This window comes from Lytechinus pictus, chromosome 5 (assembly GCF_037042905.1).
Source record: "Lytechinus pictus isolate F3 Inbred chromosome 5, Lp3.0, whole genome shotgun sequence".
In the NCBI taxonomy this organism is placed as follows: Eukaryota; Metazoa; Echinodermata; class Echinoidea; order Temnopleuroida; family Toxopneustidae; genus Lytechinus; species Lytechinus pictus.
The window spans coordinates 2,179,667-2,204,440 of record NC_087249.1 but is presented as its reverse complement, the minus strand read 5'-3'; the positions used below and the strand labels follow the sequence as shown (position 1 = coordinate 2,204,440).

At 35.0% G+C, this 24,774-nt stretch overlaps 1 protein-coding gene across 3 annotated transcripts in view; it reads left to right on the top strand.

The window, feature by feature from the left end:
• Positions 1-1,849: 1,849 nt before the first annotated feature.
• Positions 1,850-24,774, top strand: part of LOC129262589 (CMP-N-acetylneuraminate-poly-alpha-2,8-sialyltransferase-like) — a 38,408-nt gene continuing 15,483 nt past the window's right edge. The window contains exons 1-5 of one of the 3 annotated variants that reach the window (XM_054900727.2): positions 1,850-2,188; positions 7,762-7,923; positions 9,733-9,834; positions 15,202-15,352; positions 17,615-17,730. In XM_054900727.2, the coding sequence (XP_054756702.2) occupies positions 7,778-7,923; positions 9,733-9,834; positions 15,202-15,352; positions 17,615-17,730 (515 nt within the window). In that variant the 5' untranslated portion in view covers positions 1,850-2,188; positions 7,762-7,777. Of the gene's footprint in view, positions 2,189-2,337; positions 2,522-7,761; positions 7,924-9,732; positions 9,835-15,201; positions 15,353-17,614; positions 17,731-24,774 lie in introns of those variants that run through there. The other 2 variants (XM_064099605.1, XM_064099606.1) reach the window with 2 other exon arrangements.

Below are 24,774 nucleotides of genomic sequence, written 5' to 3'. Positions count from 1 at the left end.
AATAGAATACGGATCTCGAGTTGAACAAAAAGTGTGAGCACAAAGCGTCTCTTCTACTCTTTTCACTCCTTCTTCTCCCCCGGTTTATCTGACAGTCTGCCTCCCCTTTTTGTATCGCCAGTTACGTATAGGCCTATTATGACGATAACTACACACGCGCGCGCGCAGCAAACACCCCCCCCCCCCCGCCCCTCATCCACCAACATATACCTGGGGGCCGTTTCATGAAGCTGTTCGTAAATTAAGAGTGACTTTAAGAACGACTGGTGATCCTTTCTTACGCGCTAAACCATCGCCTATGAATATACCATTTATCACAATAAAGGATCACCAGTCGCTCTTAACTTACGAACAGCTTTTATGAAACACCCACCAGTATGCACGCTGCTACCGTTCAGAACACTCAATAAACAATATCTAGATCTCATCTTTGTTCCTCTTTCTAATGTGTCCAAGTCGCTCAGGAAACAATTGATGGGTCAAAGGGCATTATCCCGCGTCAACATTGTTATGATTATATTCCTACACGTCATTCTGTATGTACTTGATAATGTTCACAGTACTTTTCAGTGGCGTAACTACGGGGGCACGTGCCCCCCCCCCCCCACCACCGGCTGGCAAAAAAAAAACGGGGGGAAGGGAGAAAAAGAGGGAGAAAGAAAGAAAAACTTAGTTGGGAGAGAAGAAATTATTTTATATTATATTATCATGATTATGTTATTACATAAAGAAATATTTTGTTATAACTGTGATTGTCTGAGATATATAATTCTGTTGTACAAAAACATCCCGTTTTCAAGTCCATATACACCCAATATTTCCTCGCACTTGTTGTTATTTTTTTATGAAGTGACATATGCTTCTTTTTCATGATTACTTAAAGTGATTGCCTTCTTTTTCGGTCTGAATATAAAACATTTCCAGTCAGTGATTTACGTTCGCATTATTGGATTCTTTGGATATGTCAGTTCTTCATGAATTCCTAAAAACAGTCCTAAAAATGTCCCCTTTTCTGGTCTGAATATCAAAAATTTTCAGCAAGCGCGAAATCCTACGAACAAGCCTTAGAATGCCCCTCTTCATGTCTGAATTTCAAAAATTTGCGGCTCGCGCTTCGCGCTCGCAATTTTTGATAAGTGAGATACGTATCATATTCATGATAACAATGACTACATAAAGTGTTTCATGTGTTTATATGTAATTCTAACAAAATCAGCAAGCGCTTGGCGCTCGAGTTACATGACTATGGTGAGATGTGTATGTTCTTTATGAATTTAAAAAAAAAATGGTCCTTAAAATGTCCCTGTGTGGGGTCAATATATACAAAAATTTAACCTCACGCTTCGCGCTCGTATTGTTTGGTTAGTGAGATACATAGCCCTTTAATGGCACAGTCCTTAAAATGTCTCTAATAGTTCGGTATACCTGGCTTCGCGTGCCCACTGGGTGACTAAAAATTTTGTTGGTGCCCCCCCCCCCATCCAATGCCGTGACCCACGGTACGCCACTGATACTTTTATTCTCCACTTTTATCAAATCAGCGCTGAAAAGTGACCACAATTTATTTTTAAGCATATAATTTTATCAATAACTTACCCTACGTTGGAAAGTATACATTATTTATTTTTATTTTTTTGCAATCCTATATTTTCACATTAATTAAATTTGTATCATGGCTTTCTTCCTGGATGTTTCTGCTGAAATAAAAATTGGTTTTGATAATAGAATATTAAAAATAAAATGATTAATGAGGAAAATCTTGTCCATTACCGAGGCTTGAATTATTAAGGTGAATACATTACAATACAACGTGAACTGGTCTATATACGTGGTCGAAACACGATAGGCAATCATTTCGATCAACGTTCGCATTGTTCATTCTTCGATTCTTGTTTATTCGAATGCCATTCCGATGTGACTCACGTTCTTGATTAAAATAGTATAATTATTTAATGCTTCAGACATCTAAGAAAGTATTATACAATGCGGAGTAAACCTATATCGAATTGCAATATTACGTTGGCCTGTATTCCGGCTTGAGCCCTATATACCATCATCTGTTCTGACAATGGCGGTTTGTGACCAGTCGAGATCTAGTTGTAGAAAGTGCGAGCTGTCACGATGATTTCGACATGAAATTGGTACGAGGAAATATTGCGGATACAATCATCCTTTTTCCATAGCTTCGGTAAGTTAAATAATTATCATAACTGAAAGGTTTTGCAAAGTCGACTGGTGGTTATCATTTTTTAATCATTATTGACGCAACTGTTATAAAAAGCCATGACATCAATCTTTTTTATATATTTAAGTAAGGTCAATCCCCGGAAGCACGCCATTAAGTGTCAAATCGCCAAAGCATTACAAACAAATGATCCCGTTTTGTGAATGTCGATTCTATATCTTGTATTATGTTGTGTGCAATTAAGAATCGCCTCACAATGTGAGGTGATTACAGGAAGGAATCGTTTTGTTATCTCGATGTGGTGAAATGGCTTCTCTTTATACCGATGAGCCTGAGGTAAGTCAGAATAACTGATAATGGCCTCTCTTTGTACCACAGTTTAATGGCAGCTACGTTTCCTTTGATTATTTTTCAATATTCTATTTAAAGTTATACACCGGTGCATGTTGTCCCAATTATTATATTAAAACGTATGAGTTTCAAATGAGCTTTTTTTTTCGAATATGCAATCTCGCGATTATGAAGAAACAAACTTATATACTCGAAAACGGTGTTTTTTAAGCTAATATTCAAAATGGAAAAAAAAATGTATTGTTATTATTTCCTACATCACAATTGTTTTTTACTACTGTATATTTTACTATCATTTTGTTTTAGTCCAGTTCAGTGTAACTGTTTTCTGCAATATAACTTTATGGGTATATAAGAATTACTTGAAAAATATGGATCAAATTTATATTTGCAGAACGACAGCGATATATAGATAGATGGAGAGATAGATAGATAGATATGGCGTACCAATGGGGGTTGAGGAGCCTTGTTCCCCCCCCAAAAAAATAATAATGATAATAATTAAAAAAACTATTGAAAAATCAAGGCAAAGAAGAAAAAAGCGGAGGAAATTTACAAAAATATATTATCCTCTGAATTCGCTTACTTTCCGAAACTTGTCTTACCAACACCGCCCTGATATTTTTTTTTCATTTCCAGCTAATGATTTTTTCTACTTTTCCATATGCAAATTAACAAATAAAATACAATTATTAACAAATTATCTTAAATCAACAATCAACTCAAAGAACAAAGTTGATGAAAATGATGAAATGAAAATCCATATTTTATTGTTCGAAATAGACTTGAAATGAAATACTCCGAAAATGTGCTTTGCCCAATTGATCGTGGGCCTGGCAGCCGCTGTGCAGCGCCAGATCGACGAGGCTCCCTTTAATCCCTTTAATCGTAAACTTTTAGAGTATTTTGGTCTGACGCGGCCGGGGTTGGAACCCCCGACCTCCCGGTTGTGAGACGGACGCTCTACCAACTGAGCCAACACACACCGGTTGCATTTTCCATAACATAAAGGTTATAGTTGCAGGTATTGCCACTATTTTAGCTCAACTTGACTGCTTGGCAACCCTGGAAAACAATTACAAATGATATCTGATAACACTAATAACGTAAAAATGCAGGTGTATAATTATTGAGAGTGGAGCTTGAGGTGGGAGCAAGCTTTACTTATCTGATAAAGCTGGCTGGAAAAGTATCTTACCGGTTTTCTTTTGCTGCTTGTTCATGCTTTGTCTGTATGTCCGATTAAAAAAAGGAACTTTGATGTATACTCTACATTTAGAAACCGGTATCTGGTGTAGACATCAAAGTCCTTTTTTCTGTTTTCATAATTGTCGGGGCCAATTTTACTTCCATTTTTTGCTTCTCAAATTTACATCAGCATCCCATTCAAAAAATGGTTCCCAGTGCCCTGATAGACTTTGGATCTAGATCTAGGCCTACTCACTTTGGATCTAGATCTAGGCCTACTCACTTTGGATCTAGATCTAGGCCTATACTCACTTATGCCCTTTGTATGGGTACTTCTTAACGCAGGCTCAAGTTAGATACCAATTTGGTGGCCCCTCTAGCGTACTTTTTCTTGTGCATGAATAAATTTGAATAAGATCAAGGACTCCATACAGCATGTGTCTAGATCTACTCCAAATATGGGGTAATCAATGCTTTCACATTATATAGGAGTACATAGTTATTACGTTATAACGTCTTGATTAGAGTTAGATCTAAATCTAGACCCCATTTAGAGTATGAGTGGAGTAGCGTGGTCGTGGGGCGATCTAAGTTAGAATCTGTTGTTGGTGTTGACACGACTAGAGGAACTGCTCTTTATCATTGTGCATTGTGTAGGCTCGTAATCTTGGTCTAGACTCTACTAGGCCTAGGTCCTAATGATAATTCCACCTTCCATTTCTTCGGAACCATGATTAGGGAATTTTTCAGCTCGTAATCTTCAAATGACACTTGTCATGCAAATCGAACAAAAATGCATTCAAGCAATTCATACTTTCACCTTGGGCCCGACAATGTGGCCCATTTTTTTAACTCGGGTTTAATTTAAACTCTGGTCTAACATTGTCAACCTATTTAACACTCATCAACTCAAATGACTGAAAATTATTACTAAAATACTTCAGTGTAGTTCTCATCATCATTTAAACATGAAAAGTTATTTTTTTTTTTTTGCTTCCTATAACACAGATTCAGACCATGGCCTAAGAGTCGAGGGATGATTTTTTAGTTTTAATTGCCTAATATTTTGATGTCTTAAAAATAAACAGCAATGTCAGATATCGATAGTGCCGCATCTCGAGAGTCACAATGACAAAGGCAATCCTGAAGGTTTTTGTTTACCATTGTGCATGACGGTCAATAACGTGAATGAGTAAATAAAGAAAATAAGTTTTTAAAACAACAACAATAAACATACAGACTGCTGGTAGCGTGCATGTCATTAACCTTCAGAATTTCGAGAGAGAGAAAAAATAACATTTTAAAACATCTTTGTGCAATTTTAATCATACTCACTGTAGACTGGTTTATATTTCTAAAAAAACTGTGCTATAAATTCAGTTATTAATCAGTATTTTCTTATTTATCGTTATCAATGTTAGTTATTTTGTCATTAAATATCATGATTGTCTTGACACTTATTTTGTTGAATTAAAATGAACTGAATGTGAAGTCATTAATTCACTGCAATGCATTTTATTATTGTTATTATCGTTATTATTAAAATTCTCATTATTTATTTGTATTTTTATTTATTTGTATTTTTATTTATTTAAGTATTTACTTATTTGACCAATATAAAAAGTACAAATAACTAATATTAGAAAAAAAATACAATTTTACAAACATACAAAGAATTATGGGAGCGGCAAGTGGGTTCAGGGAGCACAAAAGTGAAATTCAGCACTGTTGCCCGGAGGCATGTGCCCCATACACATGCCGCTCCCATGACATAAATCAAGTATATAATATTCTCTTACACAAAATATTGCACATTAAAGAGTAAAAAATGAACCTCGGTGCTGAACGGTAGTATCATATTCATTGTATTATTGAGCTATATTTAATTATTACAATGGATATCATTCTGGTTAAGAATAGAAAGGCAAGTATACATTGACGATATCAAACATGTCAACGAAGCATTCTAAGCAAACTGAAATATCCGTTTAAGAAACCTTGATGAAAAAAGATCTGGTAAATTGGAATTTTAAAAGGGTGAGGTAATTGGTAGTCCAAAATATTGAAAACCTTTAAACAATATCAATTTTGATACAATGAAATTCAATATATCATTACGCTAAAGAAATTATTCGTGTGCAGTGAGAAAATCATGATATCATTATGAAACGAATCGGGATAAGAAATAAGATTAAAAAGATAAGGAATAAGATTATTTCTGTACAAGCATTAACTGATTTAAGGTTAATTACAAGATAAAACCCAGAGAAGCATCGAATGAGCATTAGGTGCTTAATGCATTATCACATTATTCTCACTGGAGAATGAGCTGTAGAAATGAGAAGAGGTAGAGAGAAAGAGTAGGGAGAATGAAAAAGAAGGGTCTCCAAGACGGAATACTTGTATCATGACCTTGGATTAACAGATTGTATTAAAGCATGGTGCAGTCAAGAATGTCTGGTAAGCAGGCGAAAGGAAAAGAACAGGAAAAGTAGTGAATTAATTATCATAATCAGGAAATAAAATTGCATGCTTTACGGACGACCTAAGGAAAGTAGAAGGAGGAAGAACAGCAATATCCTTGATGTCATTTGATAGTGTGTCCCACAGTCTATTCGAGGGGGTGAAAAAGAGGGCTTGAGTCCTACATGTAAAAGAAAGATGTCGAAAGGAAGGAACGTCTTGATGACATGGGTTAATGAGTATGTTCTCAAGGAGAGATTCACAGTCACATAAACTTGAAAGGCACTTGTATGCAAATGAGCATAGCAAGTAGTCCCTACGAGAGGTGAATGACGACCAGTAAAGTGTTAGAAGTCTTTCATCGTACGGTATTTCTCCTCGCCTCTGTTTGAGGGCTAAGCGGGAGGCCGTACGCTGAATCTTCTCAATTATTCTAGATTGAGTTAAGGTCATTGGGTGCCAGGCTTGTATACCATATTCAAGGATTGGCAAGATGAGAGCTTTATACAATGCGAATATGGTATTGGTAGAAGCACCACGTGTAACAACTCGGATAAAGCCAAGCAGACGAGTCGGAACTAATTGTAATCCCCAAGTATAAGAATGAAGATATGGAAGATATACATGCGTTTCCTAAAAAAGAAAAGAAAAAAAGTAATGAGGAGTCTGGATCCTTTTCTTCTTGGTCACATGCATAACTTTAGTCTTATGTGGAATAAAAACCATTGCTGGCAGTCCACTGTATCATTTTGGACTATGATTGCGTCAGCATCAGAAGAAATAACACGGAATAACAAAAGGTCATCTGCAAAGAGAACAGCTTCAGTAGGGAAGTATATAGAGATGTCATTAATGAAGAGATTGAATAGCTTGGGCCCCAAAACACTCCCTTGCGGAATTCCGAAAGGGACCTGAATCCACGGAATAGTTGAACCTTAAAGAGTACAGACTGATAGCGGTTAGAAAGGAAAAAAAAACGACTCCATCTCCACAGGTTACCCTAAATGTTTAAATTGTAATCATTGTAATATACAATACAGCATGAAGAATATATATCGTTCATCAAAAGATACGTTTGGTATTTATGGTTTGCATTATTTGTTTATGAATTCATCAATAATTATTTATTTCAGAATAAAATCATGAAAGTCTATCTTTAATATCATGTATATCATATCATTTTAATATTATTATAATCAGATTTATTATCGTGACTATTTTCATTATTGTTTCTGTCAAATATTTCTTAGAAATTAAATTTCAAGTTACCTGTCTTTTAATCTTCAGTAGGCTTTGAATTTTATAACTTGTAATTATTGTTTTTAAAATGAAATATGTACACCAGGGGTCACAGACCGAATGGCTTTAAGGGTAAGCCCCCCACCCTCACACACACATACACATTTAGAATATACGTGTGCATGACACCCCTCCCCCCCCCCTTTCAAAAGTGATCCGCGGCCCCTGCTCGTCAATTCCAAGCTATTGAGAATATAGACAGATAGAAGATTCAAACCTTAAATATGTGATGTGATTTCTTACGTTCAGCACCATTTCATTTTCATCTATTTCAGAAAAAGACGCCACAACATGCCTTATCTTGCCAGTCTAAAAGGAAAACAATTTCTATTTGGCCTTCTGCTCGTGATTTCCGTGATGTTGTACATTATAATGGGATCTCCTGTGGGTCTAGTGTGGCCATTTTCATATGTTACAGATCGAGACGAACAGACTAGGTTAGTATATTACCTTCAGGAAAATAATCTTTAGTTTAAAATCAATGTTATCTACTCTCTTAACACGATTTAACTAATTATCTAATCAGTTAATTTAGCTTTGCTGCTGTAGTTAACTCTCTACCTCGTTTTTTGTTTTATTTGTTTTGGGGTTTTTTGGTCGACGGTGTTGTTTTGGTATTGCTTGACTCGCATGCATAGCATAAGCAAGATAAAGGCACATTTCCAACGGCGGCGGTTGTGTCCGTCATTTTTGAAATTTTAACCAAGGTGAAATGTTTGTTATTTTTTTTAATGTCATCATAACATAAAATGTATATAACTTTTTCATGAAACTTTGGATAATCAGTTGTCACTTATCATCTGTCATGTCTATCAGGTAACATGGTTATATAAGATCACGGGTCATTAAGGGTCAATGAACTTTGACCACGTTGTATCAGTTTAAGAAAAAGTTAATAAATACGCGGAAGATTTTGACAAAATAAGTCACTATTTAAGTATTCAGGTATTGGAAAATGGATGAATGTGATTTCTGGTTGCTAAGAAAAGGTTGAAGTTCAAATGGCCCCAAGTCGAGAAAATCTTCAACCAAAGATGAAGAGTGTGAATTTTATAGGTATTTTTAGACCAAAAGTATTTATTCTATATTCGACTTGGATTAGAAGGTTATTAAAACATATACAAAAGTATACTTCAACCAAAGGTGAAGAATAAGAATTTTCAAGGTATTTTTTGACCAAAAGCCTTTATTCTATAATCGACTTGGATTAGAGGTTATTGAAACTTATACAAATTATATTGGTCAATGAATAAAGATCAGTGGTCATTTGAGGTGAGTGAACTTTGTGCTTTTTATCGAAATATTTTTTTCTCTAATTTTTGACTATTTTTGTTTCTTTATTTTTATTCTATGAGGGTGGAGAAAAGTATTGAAAAATATATTTTTGTCATAGTTTCATTTATAAAATGTCATATATCCACCCATTTCCTTATTCCCTGAAGATTGTGTAGAATGAAAATTTATGTCAATTATATTTGTATGTGTATATTTACATTTATTCACATGCATATTAGATCAAATTTCCAGATTTGTTTAGTGCAAGGCCGTTTTGATATAGCATGAATGGGGGTAATTAAAAACGGCACCAAAATTTACGAATGATAAGAGGGGCATAAACTCCATTTAATAAGGCACCATGGCCTTGGATTATTATTATTATACACATAGAGATATGATTATACATTAAAAGGGTAATTAATGAACGACATAAATTCTTGATATTTCACTAAGTCAAAAATACTCCTGCTTCATTGAATTACATACTTAAGGCTAGACTTACTACATACTTAAGGCTAGGTTTAAAATGAATTAATGATTTTAGTGGCAAATGCAGGCGTCACCTACATGAAGAGCACCACTAACAAAGTCACAAATGTGCATTAGTTATATAGTTAGTGAGAGTATTAAAATAATTCAAATGCTGCACTGAAAGCAAAATTGGCGCATCCTTTTTTATCTGATTTGTTTTCTCTCCCCCTCTTTCTCTTTCTCTCTCTCTCTCTCGTGCTCAGTAATTTAGTGTAGAGCTAACATTCGACTAAAACGGGCAAAGGGGTTCAAACAGATTTACCCTCTTTCCATCCTTTATTACTATAACACTCATGTACCCCTCCCCTCCAACCAACATGGCCAAATAGAATTCTTAGAAAACAATACAAATTGCCCTTTTTTGTTATTATTATTATCTTCAGCATATTTATATATGTTCTCTTTGCATTTCATAATCAACCTTTCTTATCTCCCAGTCTGTGGAACTTCAGAGATATCGGGCAACAGCAGCTATATCTTTATGACACCATACTGGAATATCCGTGGAAATCAAATAGAACGAGGAGAGATCATTTTAGGTGAGGACGTGATGAAGGCTCCAAAATACGGTCGATCACGAGTGACTTCAGCCGTTGCAAAGTTCGTGACTTTACTTGTAATATATACAATTCTTGTCGCGAATTTCGCGATTTTCTTTGCGAAGTTTGCCATGGAGGTTGCGAACTATGCGACTGTAACTGCGTGGTTTCCACCAATATTCGCGAACTTCACAAGTCATGTGTGATCGTCCTTTTCAAGGACACCATAGGAAGGGGTCCTAATACTGATGTTATTACAGATTTTTTTTCATAATAATCTTTTCCAAAAACTTATGAATAAATTACCCACGAATTAATTCCACTTGAAAAAATGTATTAGTTGGATTTGAGCTTTCTTCTTTTCGTCTACCTTAGAATTATCATGAGTAGAAACATGTCTATGGGGTTTGTACAGATGATGTATTAGTATTTTATTAAATACATATCCGTTTAATTATAGCCACGATGTATTTTTTCACTAAATGTGGAAATTGAATCCCTATCACATGAGGAATCGGGTGTATTCCTGCCAGTTTCAGGTAGATATTACGCTCCAGTATAACTCGAAATGTGTGCCAAAACAGCTAAATTTGTTTTTATGTATTTTCTAGAAAAGAAAACTAAGTGAATATGCCTACTTAATTCGATATCTCTTGGAGTAAACTCGTGTCAATGAGTATCAAATGACTTTTTTTTCTTACAATACACTGCGATTGACGGGTGTCCGGTGATGTGACTCTGTCTGTATCTATATAGGGTAAAAGTACCATTATCATAATATAAGGTTTAAACTGAATTAATTCCCAGGAATAAATGAAATCAGATATGTAATTAAATTTTAAGATTAAGGATGACCTGATATTTGGTTACATTTTGTTGTATAGTTCCGGTTAATTTTGTGTCAATCAGTTAGTGTACCAATCAACGCCCCCCCCCCCCCCCCCCCATTTGGAGAGTGTGGGCTGAAAGTGTGATGCCATAGAACTCGGACACCGCCATTGACTTATAAAAAATAGCATTAAATTTGTTGAAATATATGTATACCCAAATCATAGCTGCGAATGTAATAATAATAATATAATAATATTCCGCATTTATATAGCGCTTAATACATCGGAACGACGTCTCTAAGCGCTTTACAGACATATTATTACCCCGGTCATCGGATCCTTGCATGCCCGCATACAATGTATGCACCTTCTCCACTCCCTGGGGAGCATTCCAACAAGAGTTCCATGACTCAATTGCTAGGCATACTACATAATTATAGGCTTTCACATCCTACCGGGTACCCATTTAACACCTGGGTGGAGAGTGGCAAAGCGTGGATTAACGCCTTGCCAAAGGACGCTAGGCCATGGTGGGATTCGAACACACGACCCTCTGATTACAAGGCGAGAGTCAGAACCGCTACACCACGACGCTAATGCGACCTTGCTTTGTGCAATACATATATTGAAAACACGATTTACCAATTTTTGTCACTTATTGTCACCTGATTTGATCATATTAAATTTCCTGCATTCATTATTTAGGTGAAGTATGGCCCAATAACATTGGAGCGTATTTACAGACTTCAAAATATTCGAGCTATAATTATACACTTGTTTTGTTATCAAATACCTTTGAAGTAAATTTGAGACTTTGTCCCAACGTTTTTCTAATTATTTTGTGTATTTACATGAGGTACCTTGAAAAAGCAGGAATTGTTTAGTCATTGGTTTAGTACATTCATATAAAAATAGTAAATTAGTCATATCAATCCGTTCTCATTTATAGATAATTCATATTGGTTGGGTATTTGAAGTTATAAAGAAACTGTTGGAATTATGAAGATTTACAAAACTTTATCTTTAAAAAGGTCAAATTGAAAAAAAAAAAGACCATTAATTTATCTTGTAATACTTTCCAAATTAGTATTGATCATTTTGTCAGTCAAGAAGTATGTCGGTCAAAAAGTATCAGATCTTATAAAAAGATGTAATGGAAAATTGTACATGCTTCGTTGCCTTAAAAAGTATAGACTCCCCTTGGATGACCTAATATATAAAGGAGACATTCGCCCAATTTTAGATTTCGGAGTACAGGTTTACAATGGTAACCTATCCAAAAGCCATGTACTTGCCATAGAAAATATTCAGAAACGTGCTTTAAGATTATGATTGGATGCCAGTATGAAGACTACGCTAACGCATTGGAAACGTGCAATATTTCTTGGTTAGAGCAATACAAGACGAAAACAGTTACGTATTGACTTTGCCAGTTCTCTTGTCAAGCATTCACAATTTACAAATAGTTTACCTCTCAGACAGCAATATAATTATCTTTTAAGATCACAATTGAAATATCAACAATATAATTGCAAAACTAAACGTTTCCAATGTAGCTCTCTTCCATACTTTGTTAATCTTTTAAATAACATGTAATCAATCTAATTTTGTCTTACATTGTATGTTGACGATCCCACAGCTCAATCACATCGTTTACTATCATATTTTTCCTATTTTACTATGTGAATATATTAAACGTTTTTATTGTTTTTTTTTATATCACTGCATTTTACCTGCTACCATCTCTAAGTGATAGGATACCATGGATATGGTGTGTACATGTCAAGATGTGATGAACGTGATCTGTTCGTTTATCTTCTTTTTCTCCTTCTGGTTTCTCCTCCCTTTCTCTCCTCTCTTTTCCATCCTCTCCATTTACTTCCTTACATCTTCATGACTTCCATTTACTTTCGTCTAGTTTCCTCCTTTCTTTTCGCTCACCATGACCACTGCATTCTTCTTTTTCTCCACTGACACTCTTTTTTTCTAAGATCACATAGTTTACATAATATGTTTGTGTATCATGATGTAAGAAAATGTTACGATACTTTGTATGAGAACTGTATACATGGTATATGTAACTTGCAAGTTTGTAAAATTGATCACAATTCGACCTTTGGCTGCGATGATCTTTTGATAAACCATTTCATCTATCTATCATTTGAGAAGTTTTTTATTAGTACTGGGTCCCGTGACACAAAGGTTAGCAACTAATCGTACGCTTGATTTTCACGATTGATTGTACATTGTATTCAATGCAGTCAATCTTAGAAAAATGTTCTACGATCATCGCTAAGCTTTGTGTTACGGGCCCCTGGTGTCCAAAAGGATTAACTTACAATTTTTTGGCTTTTGACACTTTTTATGAAAATTATGTCACCTCAGGGTTTCGTTTTACCCTGCACACCTACTGGTCTCAAATGTATTGGAATATCAACTCTGGCGTAACTAGTTAACGTTTACATTTACATTATTTGAAAAATTGCTAAACCACAATTTGCTTACATAAAGGTTACATACATACTTATTTACCATAAAATCAATGAAATGAAAAGCGAAACTAGTGGGTTTATGGAATGTAAATCAAAACAATAAAAAATACAAATTGCCCTTTACAATGCATTTATAAATAAATATTGATGTTAATTACTGTAATTATATCTTATGTAACTTTAACTTATTCATTATATCAGATGTTTCCAACGCTTGTTGACTTTATATACATGTACTATTTCTCTCTCTCTCTCTCTCTCTCTCTTCGTGCAATATCTCACATTAATAAGCCTACTCACTGGTTTTACGAATTTTAAGTGCAATTAGGGTCCATATAATTTGATATTCTGTTTAATATAAATGCTAGTTTTTCCTATTTTATTAATAGTAAAGTATTTTATTAATAGTAAAAGTAAAGTCCTAATAGTTTCCTGTGTGTACGATTTTGATAGTTTTAACTTTACTCATGAAATATTTATATATTTATAAATCGTATCTAGTTTAATTTACAAGTAATAACTTAGTATTGTTTTTTATATTAAGTATTTACAGGGTCATTTTCGTGGTGCACATTGGATGATTGTATTCAAAGTTAATTTTCTACAGGTACCCCTTTTGGGGTGCCTGGATACATACCTAGTTTTCTGTTTGTATTTCTCCTTATAAAATTAAGTGCACTGCGAGAGTGACCCTTTAATTTAAATTCCTATGTTAAAAACCCTGACCGGTGTAAAAACAATCATATATCAAAATAAAGGTAATGATTCATACAATACGAATATACCAAAAATATTACATATATCTCCTTCCAATAGTTAAAAATATTAAATAAAAATCAAAGAAACTGCTCCTCCAAAGTACGCTTCGATTGAGCACCCCCACGTCGCCTGGAAATGATGACGTCACGTTGTGTCAGGAGGGTTGTGATTCCATAGGTTTGTGTACAAAAGCATTGGGTATTTTCTTCCATTTCCATGTTATGAATCCATATTTTTTTTCGTTTTCAGATGAAAATGGCACTCAAAATTATTCACTGTTCAAATTGTTGTAAACCTACAACTATTCACTACCTTTTTTGTGATTTCTTTGTTTGGCTCTTATTGGGCCTAAATTGCTATGTCAGGAAAAGTTGTTATACATAATCTAAATGCAGATAGAATTGAAATCTGCGCCAAATAAGCAGGAAATAAAATATGGCAAAAACTAGTTCAAAACTGCAGATTTCATAAATTCAAGCTTGTGGGTAAAAATATATGTGATATCCCTCTGTGATAGAAGTGAAGAGAATGAAATGCGTTATCTGGAAAGCAAAAAAATCACCCAGTTTTTCTGTGTACAAACCTATGGAATCACGACGCTTCTTACACAACGTGACATCACGGTCTCGAGGCAGGTGAAAAGCACAATAAAGCCTATTTTCTAAGCGGGGTTCGAAACCCGATAATTGGAATATTCTTAAGCAAAATACTCAGCTGGGAAGCGGTGAAAATGCATAAAGCATACCTTGGTGTATTTAGTAGCTTATAAGCTTTCGATTGGTATATAATTTATCAATTTCATTTTCGGGTCCGGTCTGGATCTTTAATACTGCATATTGTTTATTGTCTTGTAATTCTTTTTATCTGTAATTCATGTTCATTTCAGTTTGTACTGCGAGACATGATGTTTTAATAAAATCCATTTATCTATCATCTATCTATCTATGGTGGTATCGCAATCGAATTTAAATTCTAACAAAAAAAAGTAAAGTAATGTATCATTTTTCTGCTCCATAGTTGTTGGCCAAATTGCATAATGTGGTCATTAAAGCATTATACATGTTTTCTGGTTTCCTGTTCTACTATGTTTGTTACATCCAGCATGGCCAGTGTACTCAGCTGTCTGTGTTGGTTTCGACAAATCTACTTCACCATAGCTAGATGAGTTAATATCAATATATCCATTAGTATATAGGAAAATCGTTTGGTTTTGCTCCATGATATATTTCCTCACTATACACATACTCAATGTCTTTTCATTTTTGTTTTCGTGCCAATTATTGTAGACAAGAGCTCGCCAACTATCGTTCTGAGCTGAGCAGCAGCTGGTCAGTTGTTCTACATCAAGAGAATGTTACCATAAAGGATCATGACAAATATGTCTTTCATGACAATTACAATGGAATATCACCCGAACTATACAAACTGCTCCCGAAGGTAAACAAAAAAAAAGACCAGCTCATAAACGTACAACCTAAAGCATATTGGTATTGCATTCCTGAAAAAAGATTTCTGAATCATAAATAAACAGTGCTCCATTGATTCTGAAATGCCATCTAGGAAAACGTTCCTTTTGAAATGTTTTGTTATGGTTTCTTGGCATTATTAGTACGTATATAGTACGTATAGTACATAGTAAGTATAATTTCTGTAGCTAATAGTATGCCATTTATACACTTTGATTCGTTATCTAATTCCAAGATATTAGCAAACTTCAATGTATTTTTTATATAGATCTGTAAACTCCTAACTTTCATCTAAATTTAGTGATATTTTTGTACCAATTTCAAATGTATCAAATTTTCAAATTGTGTATTCCGAAACATAGAAAAATAATCTTCCACCATGCACAATATCAGGTATACTGGTCCCAATATATGGAATGATCTTCCTGAAAGTATAAAAAGTCCTTGTCGACATCAAGTTTTAGATACAATTTCTTTAAAAAAATATATATACCTACATAATTATGAATCTTAATGTTTTTCTACAGAACCTTTTATACTGTTTGTATACTATACACTTGTTGTCGCTACTTTGTAATTCTATCAATAATGCCTGCTGTACTATTTACATTGATCTACCTCGTTCTGGTCTGCGGGGGCGGCGTCAGCGGGGGACTGGGGGCGACCGTTGACGCCCCTTTATTGTTTCTTTGTCAAGTAGTGATAGGGGAAAAAAGATTTGCAAAACGAGAACTGGAGCATGTAATTGAGAAAAACTAAATAAGGTAATGTTAAGGTAGACTTCATCCCCCCCCCACCACCTCTACCACCATAAATAATATCCTGGGGCCCGTTTCTCAACACAGTCATAAGTCTAACTTATTGACTAAATCAGAGATAGTGAGCTACTTGTCCGCTAACCGTTTCACGAAGCACTCTTTGTCAAGATCGGTTACAACAACCTAACTAAACATGCTAAATATTCATGACACCTCCGAACCTGCCATAACTTCTTTCTTAATGACGTAGTGGCATCACGTGGGTTAGACTATGGCATGCAAAAGTGCCTCGAAATTTGAAAATTATAATCTTACTTAATCAATCATAGAAGTTGAAATTACATCGCAAAACAAGTGGGATAGATCATTCAATGATAAATGTAATACAAAAAACTATAAAAACTGTTGGTAAAACGCCACAAAAGCATTCATTTTGAAATAGTAAAATAATTGATTCAATAAAGATTCTACCACGTCAGGACATCCATAACTGGAGTCGTATTTGTTGCTTTCAGACCCCTATTAGCATTCGGATAAATTATATCTCTAATGTATGCATAGAATTTGTCAAATCGTGTTTTTCGGTATCTAAAGATTTAAAAAATGTATGTTAAACTAAATTTTGATGTTTGGAATCACAAAATTAAAAACGTATTATTATCATCATTCTACGAAAAAAAAACATTATGGTTTACTTTCGTAAACTAGACTTGACATCCCAGGGGTACCCATCTCATCGTCCACATGTGATTTTTTAGTCATGAAATGAATTATTCATAATTCATTTTCTCAGCAATTAATGCTCCATGCAGTCTTCATGGTTTAAGTATGTATGATGCATAATTCATCATGATATTTGCAATTTTATCATTATTTTTCTTTTTGTAAATTATGCTATTTTGTGACTAAGGCTACGTCTCGTCTGCTCTTTTTACCGATAGTATCGATATCAAGGGATTCTAGTTAGGAAGCCTTTTGTAAAACGGGTTTAGTAAGATAACTCCGTGGTTGGTGGATAAAGATATGACTAAGATGACTAATTCGTCCAGTTGTTGAGAAACGGGCCTGCAGGGCCCCGTTGCATTAAAGTTACTGGTATCTTTCATGGAATCCTTGATTCTGATTGGCTGTTGAGTGTTGTTACCATGGTAGTTAACATTGAATGGCAAAGTTACCATAATGATAACTGTTATGCTACGGAACGCTGGCCATAAATCTGGCTTGATCGAATTGATCAGGAGAGCATTTTAAAAAATCTGACAGGTTGTCGATTCGACAACTTCCTTGATCATGTTGATGTTGAATGACTGAGAACCACAGCACTGGTTCATATTACAACTGTTTCAAAACGCTCCCTAGTTCTGCCGTATGAACCGACTATAGGACAAATCTTTAATTGGTAAATAAAATGATGAAATATATCCTTTTTTTCTTGTTTTTTTAATTTCTTATTCATGTATATTGTAATCGTGCAGAAAACCCCTTTATTACATGGGAAGAGATACCGTTCCTGTGCAGTTGTTGGCAATAGCGGAACAATTCTACATAGTGGATGCGGAAAAGAAATAGATATGCACGATTTTATATTCAGGTAGGTAACACAATTTTTTATATTTACTGATGTATTATGATTTTTACACTGTGCAAACAATGTGGACATATTTGATTACTGACAGTGGCGGACCGTGACCCGAAGGAGACAAATGATTGGAGGGGCACTGTATTCTTTGTGAACAATGCCGTGCCCCTCCAATGCTTTGTCTCCTCCGGGTCACGGTCCGCCACTGATTACTGACACTCTTCCATATTTCATTTTCATAATAATGACGGGTCAAAATTTAATATACACAGTTTATAATATGATTAACCTTTGGACTGTATTGAGGGACCCGAGCATTGGGCATTATGTAAATGCTCTGAGCAAGGGCGTATGCTTGGGGAGGGGTGCACGTGCAACCTCCCGCTGACTCGCTGAGGCAGAGGAGTTCCGTCACTGACAAGCAAAACGAAATTATTTTGTACCCCTTCTGCTTTCAACAGCTGATTTTCCCATGGACCTTTAACAATAGGTCCATGATCTACCAAACTGTAGTTCCACCTATGGCAAGCCATTTGTTTCATAAAGGCGATAAACTCAGTTTATCGCCGAAAAACCTAGTTTATCAATCGAAAAATTAAGTTTTTCGCCGATAAACTGAGTTTATCGCCTTTATGAAACAAATGGCTTGCCATATCCACCTCCCCAGGATGTGCTCAAACCAGCCTACGCCATTGAAAAGTCACTGAAATTTTCGTGTTTATTTAATAGTGATGTTGATCTTTCTTATTATTAAAAAAAAACATCCTTAATATCTGAAAACAACGTAGGCCATACTATGCCTGGTGTTTTGTACGTCTTTAACAAATGATGAGTTTAATAATAGAATAGTATACTTCCAATAGTCATGGTAGTCAATACATACATATGAAACATAATAAATCTGAGTGCTGAAAGCCTTAACATGACCAAAAGAAAACTCCGAGTAGAGCCATAATTGATGAGTTCAAATTTTCGACCTTTTATTTCAGATCATCTTCATTTACTGTTTTATTCCCAGATAAACAGGTTCTATGAATATGAAACTAAATCAATCAAATAACAAAGGTGAAATAACTCTTGACTAAATAAATTATAAGATGTTAAACCGGAATTAAGAGGCATTAGGTTACATAACATTAATGGAGCTGATATACATACATATATATATATATATATATATATATATATATATATATATATATATATATATATATATATATATATATATATCTATATATATATATATATCTCTCTATATATATATATCTATATATATATATATCTATATATATATATATATATATATGTATATATATATATATGTATATATATATGTGTTTATATATATGTATATGTATATATATATATATATATAAATGTGTAAAGTTATACATGTACAACAGCATTGGCAACTCTTTTTATTTAAATATTGTAAAGAAATGGATGAAGAGAACAATGGTAGGCGTAGATTAAATCAAGGTTCCCCAGAACTATCTACCCTTTGGAAAAATTGGTGATGCCGAAAAAATGTCTCTGCCGGGAATCGAACCCGGGCCCCCAGCTTTGAACGCCGGTGCCTTAACCACTAGACCACAGAGACGGGTTAGTGGCTAGGGCGACCCCAATCCGATTGACCGTCAGATAGACAGATTTTCGACACTATACCAATTATAATTTCCTTTGTCGGGTGAAGGTGGGTAGATAGCTCTGGGGAACCTTGATTTAAGCTACGCCTACCATTGTTCTCTTCATCCATTTCTTTACAATATATATATATATATATATATATATATATAATAGAGATAGAGAGAGAGAGGGGGGGGAGAGAAAACCTGTTTTCCTGTAAATAACTCGGTTCTGAAATAAAAGATCAAACATTTGAACTCATGAATTATGGCTCTACTCGGAGTTTTTTCTTTTCTGTCATTTTATATATTGATATGTGGTAATAATGGATTTTTGGAAGCTTTAATCGTCAGGAATTTGCTTGATTTATATGTTGATATATAAAAAGGCAAACACAGTCAAAATTAAGATTATCATGATATTGATTGCTTTACTAACATTCATTCTACAATATGAATATTTACATTTCATATGTTATCATTTACTAGATCAACAGTTTGTCTATAATCCATGTGATACAATTTTACCCCTCTTTTTGTGTGTCTCACCTGAGTGAGACTATAGGCGCCGCTTTTCCGACGGGGGCGGCGACGGCGGCGTCAACACCAAATCTTAAGCGAAGGTTAAGTTTTTGAAATGACAGCATATCTTAGAAAGTATATGAACCTAGTTCATGAAACTTGGCCATAAGGTTAATCAAGTATTACTGAACATCCTGCCTGAGTTTTTGGGTCACATGATCAAGATCAAAGGTCATTTAGGGTCAATGAACTTAGACCATAGTGGGGGAATCAACATCAAAATATTAACCTAAGGTTAAGTTTTGGAAATGTAATCATAACTTAAAAAGAATATAAACCTAGTTCATGAAACTTGGCCATAAGGTTAATCAAGTATCAATAAACATCCTGCTTGAGTTTCAAGTCACATGACCAAGGTCAAAGGTCATTTAGGGTCAATGAAGTTTGGCCTAGTTGGGGGTATCTGTTGAATTACAATTGTAACTTTGAAAGTTTATGAATCTGATTCATGAATCTTGGACATAAGAGTAGTCAAGTATCACTGAACATCCTGTGCGAGTTTCAGGTCACAAGATCAAGGTCAAAGGTCATTTAAGGTCAACGAACTTTGGCCAAATTGGGGGTATATATTGAATTACCATCACAACTTTGAACGTTTATGGATCTGATGCATGAAACTTGGACATAAGAGTAATCAAGTATCATTGAACATCCTGTGCGAGTTTCAGGTCACATGACCAAGGTCAAAGGTCAATGAACTTTGTCCATGTTGGGGTATCTGTTGAATTACAATTGTAACTTTGAAAGTTTATGGATCTGATTCATGAAACTTGGACATACGAGTAATCAAGTATCACTGAACATCCTGTGTGAGTTTCAGGTCACATGATCAAGGTCAAAGGTCATTTAAGGTCAACGAACTTACGCCAAATTGGGGACATATGTTGAATTACCATCACAACTTTGAACGTTTATGGATCTGATGCATGAAACTTGGACATAAGAGTAATCAAGTATCATTGAACATCCTGTGCGAGTTTCAGGTCACATGACCAAGGTCAAAGGTCAATGAACTTTGTCCATGTTGGGGTATCTGTTGAATTACAATTGTAACTTTGAAAGTTTATGGATCTGATTCATGAAACTTGGACATACGAGTAATCAAGTATCACTGAACATCCTGTGCGAGTTTCAGGTCACATGATCAAGGTCAAAGGTCATTTAAGGTCAACGAACTTTGGCCAAATTGGGGGTATATGTTGAATTACCATCATAACTTTAAAAGTTTATGGATCTGATTCATGAAACTTGGACATAAGAGTAATCAAGTACCACTGAACATCCTGTGCGAGTTTCAGGTCACATGATCAAGGTCAAAGGTCATTTAAGGTCAACGAATTTTTGCCAAGTTGGGGGTATTTGTTGAATTACCATCACAACTTTGAACGTTTATGGATCTGATTCATGAAACTTGGACATAAGAGTAATCAAGTATCATTGAACATCCTGTGCGAGTTTCAGGTCACATGACCAAGGTCAAAGGTCAATGAACTTTGTCCATGTTGGGGTATATGTTGAATTACAATCATAACTTTGAACGTTTATGGATCTGATGCATGAAACTTTGACATAAGAGTAATCAAGTATCACTGAACATCCTGTGCGAGTTTCAGGTCACATGACCAAGGTCAAAGGTCAATGAACTTTGTCCATGTTGGGGTATCTGTTGAATTACAATTGTAACTTTGAAAGTTTATGGATCTGATTCATGAAACTTGGACATACGAGTAATCAAGTATCACTGAACATCCTGTGTGAGTTTCAGGTCACATGATCAAGGTCAAAGGTCATTTAAGGTCAACGAACTTACGCCAAATTGGGGACATATGTTGAATTACCATCACAACTTTGAACGTTTATGGATCTGATGCATGAAACTTGGACATAAGAGTAATCAAGTATCATTGAACATCCTGTGCGAGTTTCAGGTCACATGACCAAGGTCAAAGGTCAATGAACTTTGTCCATGTTGGGGTATCTGTTGAATTACAATTGTAACTTTGAAAGTTTATGGATCTGATTCATGAAACTTGGACATACGAGTAATCAAGTATCACTGAACATCCTGTGCGAGTTTCAGGTCACATGATCAAGGTTTATGGATCTGATTCATGAAACTTGGACATAAGAGTAATCAAGTACCACTGAACATCCTGTGCGAGTTTCAGGTCACATGATCAAGGTCAAAGGTCATTTAAGGTCAACGAATTTTTGCCAAGTTGGGGGTATTTGTTGAATTACCATCACAACTTTGAACGTTTATGGATCTGATTCATGAAACTTGGACATAAGAGTAATCAAGTATCATTGAACATCCTGTGCGAGTTTCAGGTCACATGACCAAGGTCAAAGGTCAATGAACTTTGTCCATGTTGGGGTATATGTTGAATTACAATCATAACTTTGAACGTTTATGGATCTGATGCATGAAACTTGGACATAAGAGTAATCAAGTATCACTAAACATCCTGTGCGAGTTTCAGGTCACATGACCAAGGTCAAAGGTCAATGAACTTTGTCCATGTTGGGGTATCTGTTGAATTACAATTGTAACTTTGAAAGTTTATGGATCTGATTCATGAAACTTGGACATACGAGTAATCAAGTATCACTGAACATCCTGTGCGAGTTTCAGATCACATGATCAAGGTCATTTAAGGTCAACAAACTTTGGCCAAATTGGGGGTATATGTTGAATTACCATCACAACTTTGAACGTTTATGGATCTGATTTATGAAACTTGGACATAAGAGTAATCAAATATCATTGAACATCCTGTGCGAGTTTCAGGTCACATGACCAAGGTCAAAGGTCAATGAACTTTGTCCATGTTGGGGTATCTGTTGAATTACAATTGTAACTTTGAAAGTTTATGGATCTGATTCATGAAACTTGGACATACGAGTAATCAAGTATCACTGAACATCCTGTGCGAGTTTCAGGTCACATGATCAAGGTCAAAGGTCATTTTAGGTCAACAAACTTTGGCCAAGTTGGGGGTATTTGTTGAATTACCATCATAACTTTGAAAGTTTATGGATCTGATTCATGAAACTTGGACATAAGAGTAATCAAGTATCATTGAACATCCTGTGAGAGTTTCAGGTCACATGACCAAAGTCAGAGGTCATTTAAGGTCATTGAACTTTGGCCATTTTGGAGGTAATTATTAGATTGCTGTCATAACTTTCAAAGTTTATAGATATAGTTTATAAAATGTGGATATAGGGGTAATTAAGTATCACTGACAAGTCTTAGGTCGCATGATCAAGTTCAAATTTAATTTATTGTCAATGAACGTAGTATTATATGAATGGTTTTTTGTGAATAGTTATTTTATAGTAGTTTTCAAAATCAGCACTGCTGCTATACTGAATCGCGCCATGCAGGTGAGACTGCCAGAGGCGCTCCACTTGTTTTAACTTTTATCTGAAATCTGTAATGTGTTAGAAATGAAATTAAAAAAAGTGCAAACATCCTCACACTGTGGCCTACACTCTCAACGTCATCCGGAGGGGCAAACATTTTGGGACAAGAAAAGAAAAGACAAGTAAATCTGCCTTTCTGTGAGGTGTGGTATAAATGGCATTTAGTGATTTTCATTTTTTTTGGTGCTTATTTCTTTCGAGTAATTGAACCTTGAAAAGCCCAGCACATATTGGTTTTTCGTAGTTCTACAATTGCAGTATAAAGATACATTATATCCTCCACCCTTCCCCCTCTTCGCTTTGCACTCATATCGTACCAACACTTTGAAATTATTGAATTCTATTATTGGCTGACTGACGTATATGGCGTCCATTGTGTAAAGTGCATCCTAGACCCCCCCCAAAAAAAAAAAAAAAAAAAAACAATCAAACAAACAAAGAAAGCCATACCTTGGCTTTCTTATACACCACTTTCCAATCAATCAAATACGCTGCAATTGTTTTTGTGTTAAATTGTGTTTTCTGTTGTCTTTTTAACCTATTATTGTACATATCTATTGATTTGTGATTACATGTTTTTATCGAATACTTTGAATTGATTTGGAAATAATGTTTACCTAAAGCTTTTACAAAAACAAACCGAAAACGAGAATTGTTAGTGTGTACAAGGACGTCACGAATACGTGAGTGAAAACAACTTTGAAGAAAGGAGAACAAAAATTTATTTGGTGGACGGTATGTATCTGAATTTCGAAGGAATTATTATACAATTTACAATTGGACTTTAATATAATATCTTAATCATGGGAAATGACATCGGAATACAAATTTTACAAATTTTGTATATGATTCGATCACTTCAGTATTCTGCTTCCTTATATGGAAGTGAGGGGTAAACCATTTGAGTTCCAAACCATGTAACCTTAACAAAATACTACTATCCAGTATCCACCGTATAAATTCTCTCTGCATGTTGAGATACAATATTGCAGCATTAAAGTATTTAAAGCCACTGACTCGTCTCGTTGCGTATCAGGGCATCTACCCCCACTCCCTCTGGCCTCTCATACCGGGTGCACTTCCATTGACGAGGGGATACCACCATACCCGACCATTGTCTGCGGAGCAGAGGATTATCTTTTATCTTTTATCCTTAACAAGTATTGGAAACTATAATATTAGAATCAATGGCAAGTATATTTTCTGAATTTAACCACTAAAGAAGTACAGCGATATTACATATGTCACGGACTTCGGTCGTCTGTTTACCTTTACCTACATCATTGGTTTAGTACGGCCCCACCTCCCACACCTCGCGCAAATCGGACTCTAAACACGTATAGTGTTGACTGTTGGGGCAAAAAGTACATCCTTTATCAAACATTTTAGTTTTTATACCCTCGATTGACCCTAAACACGT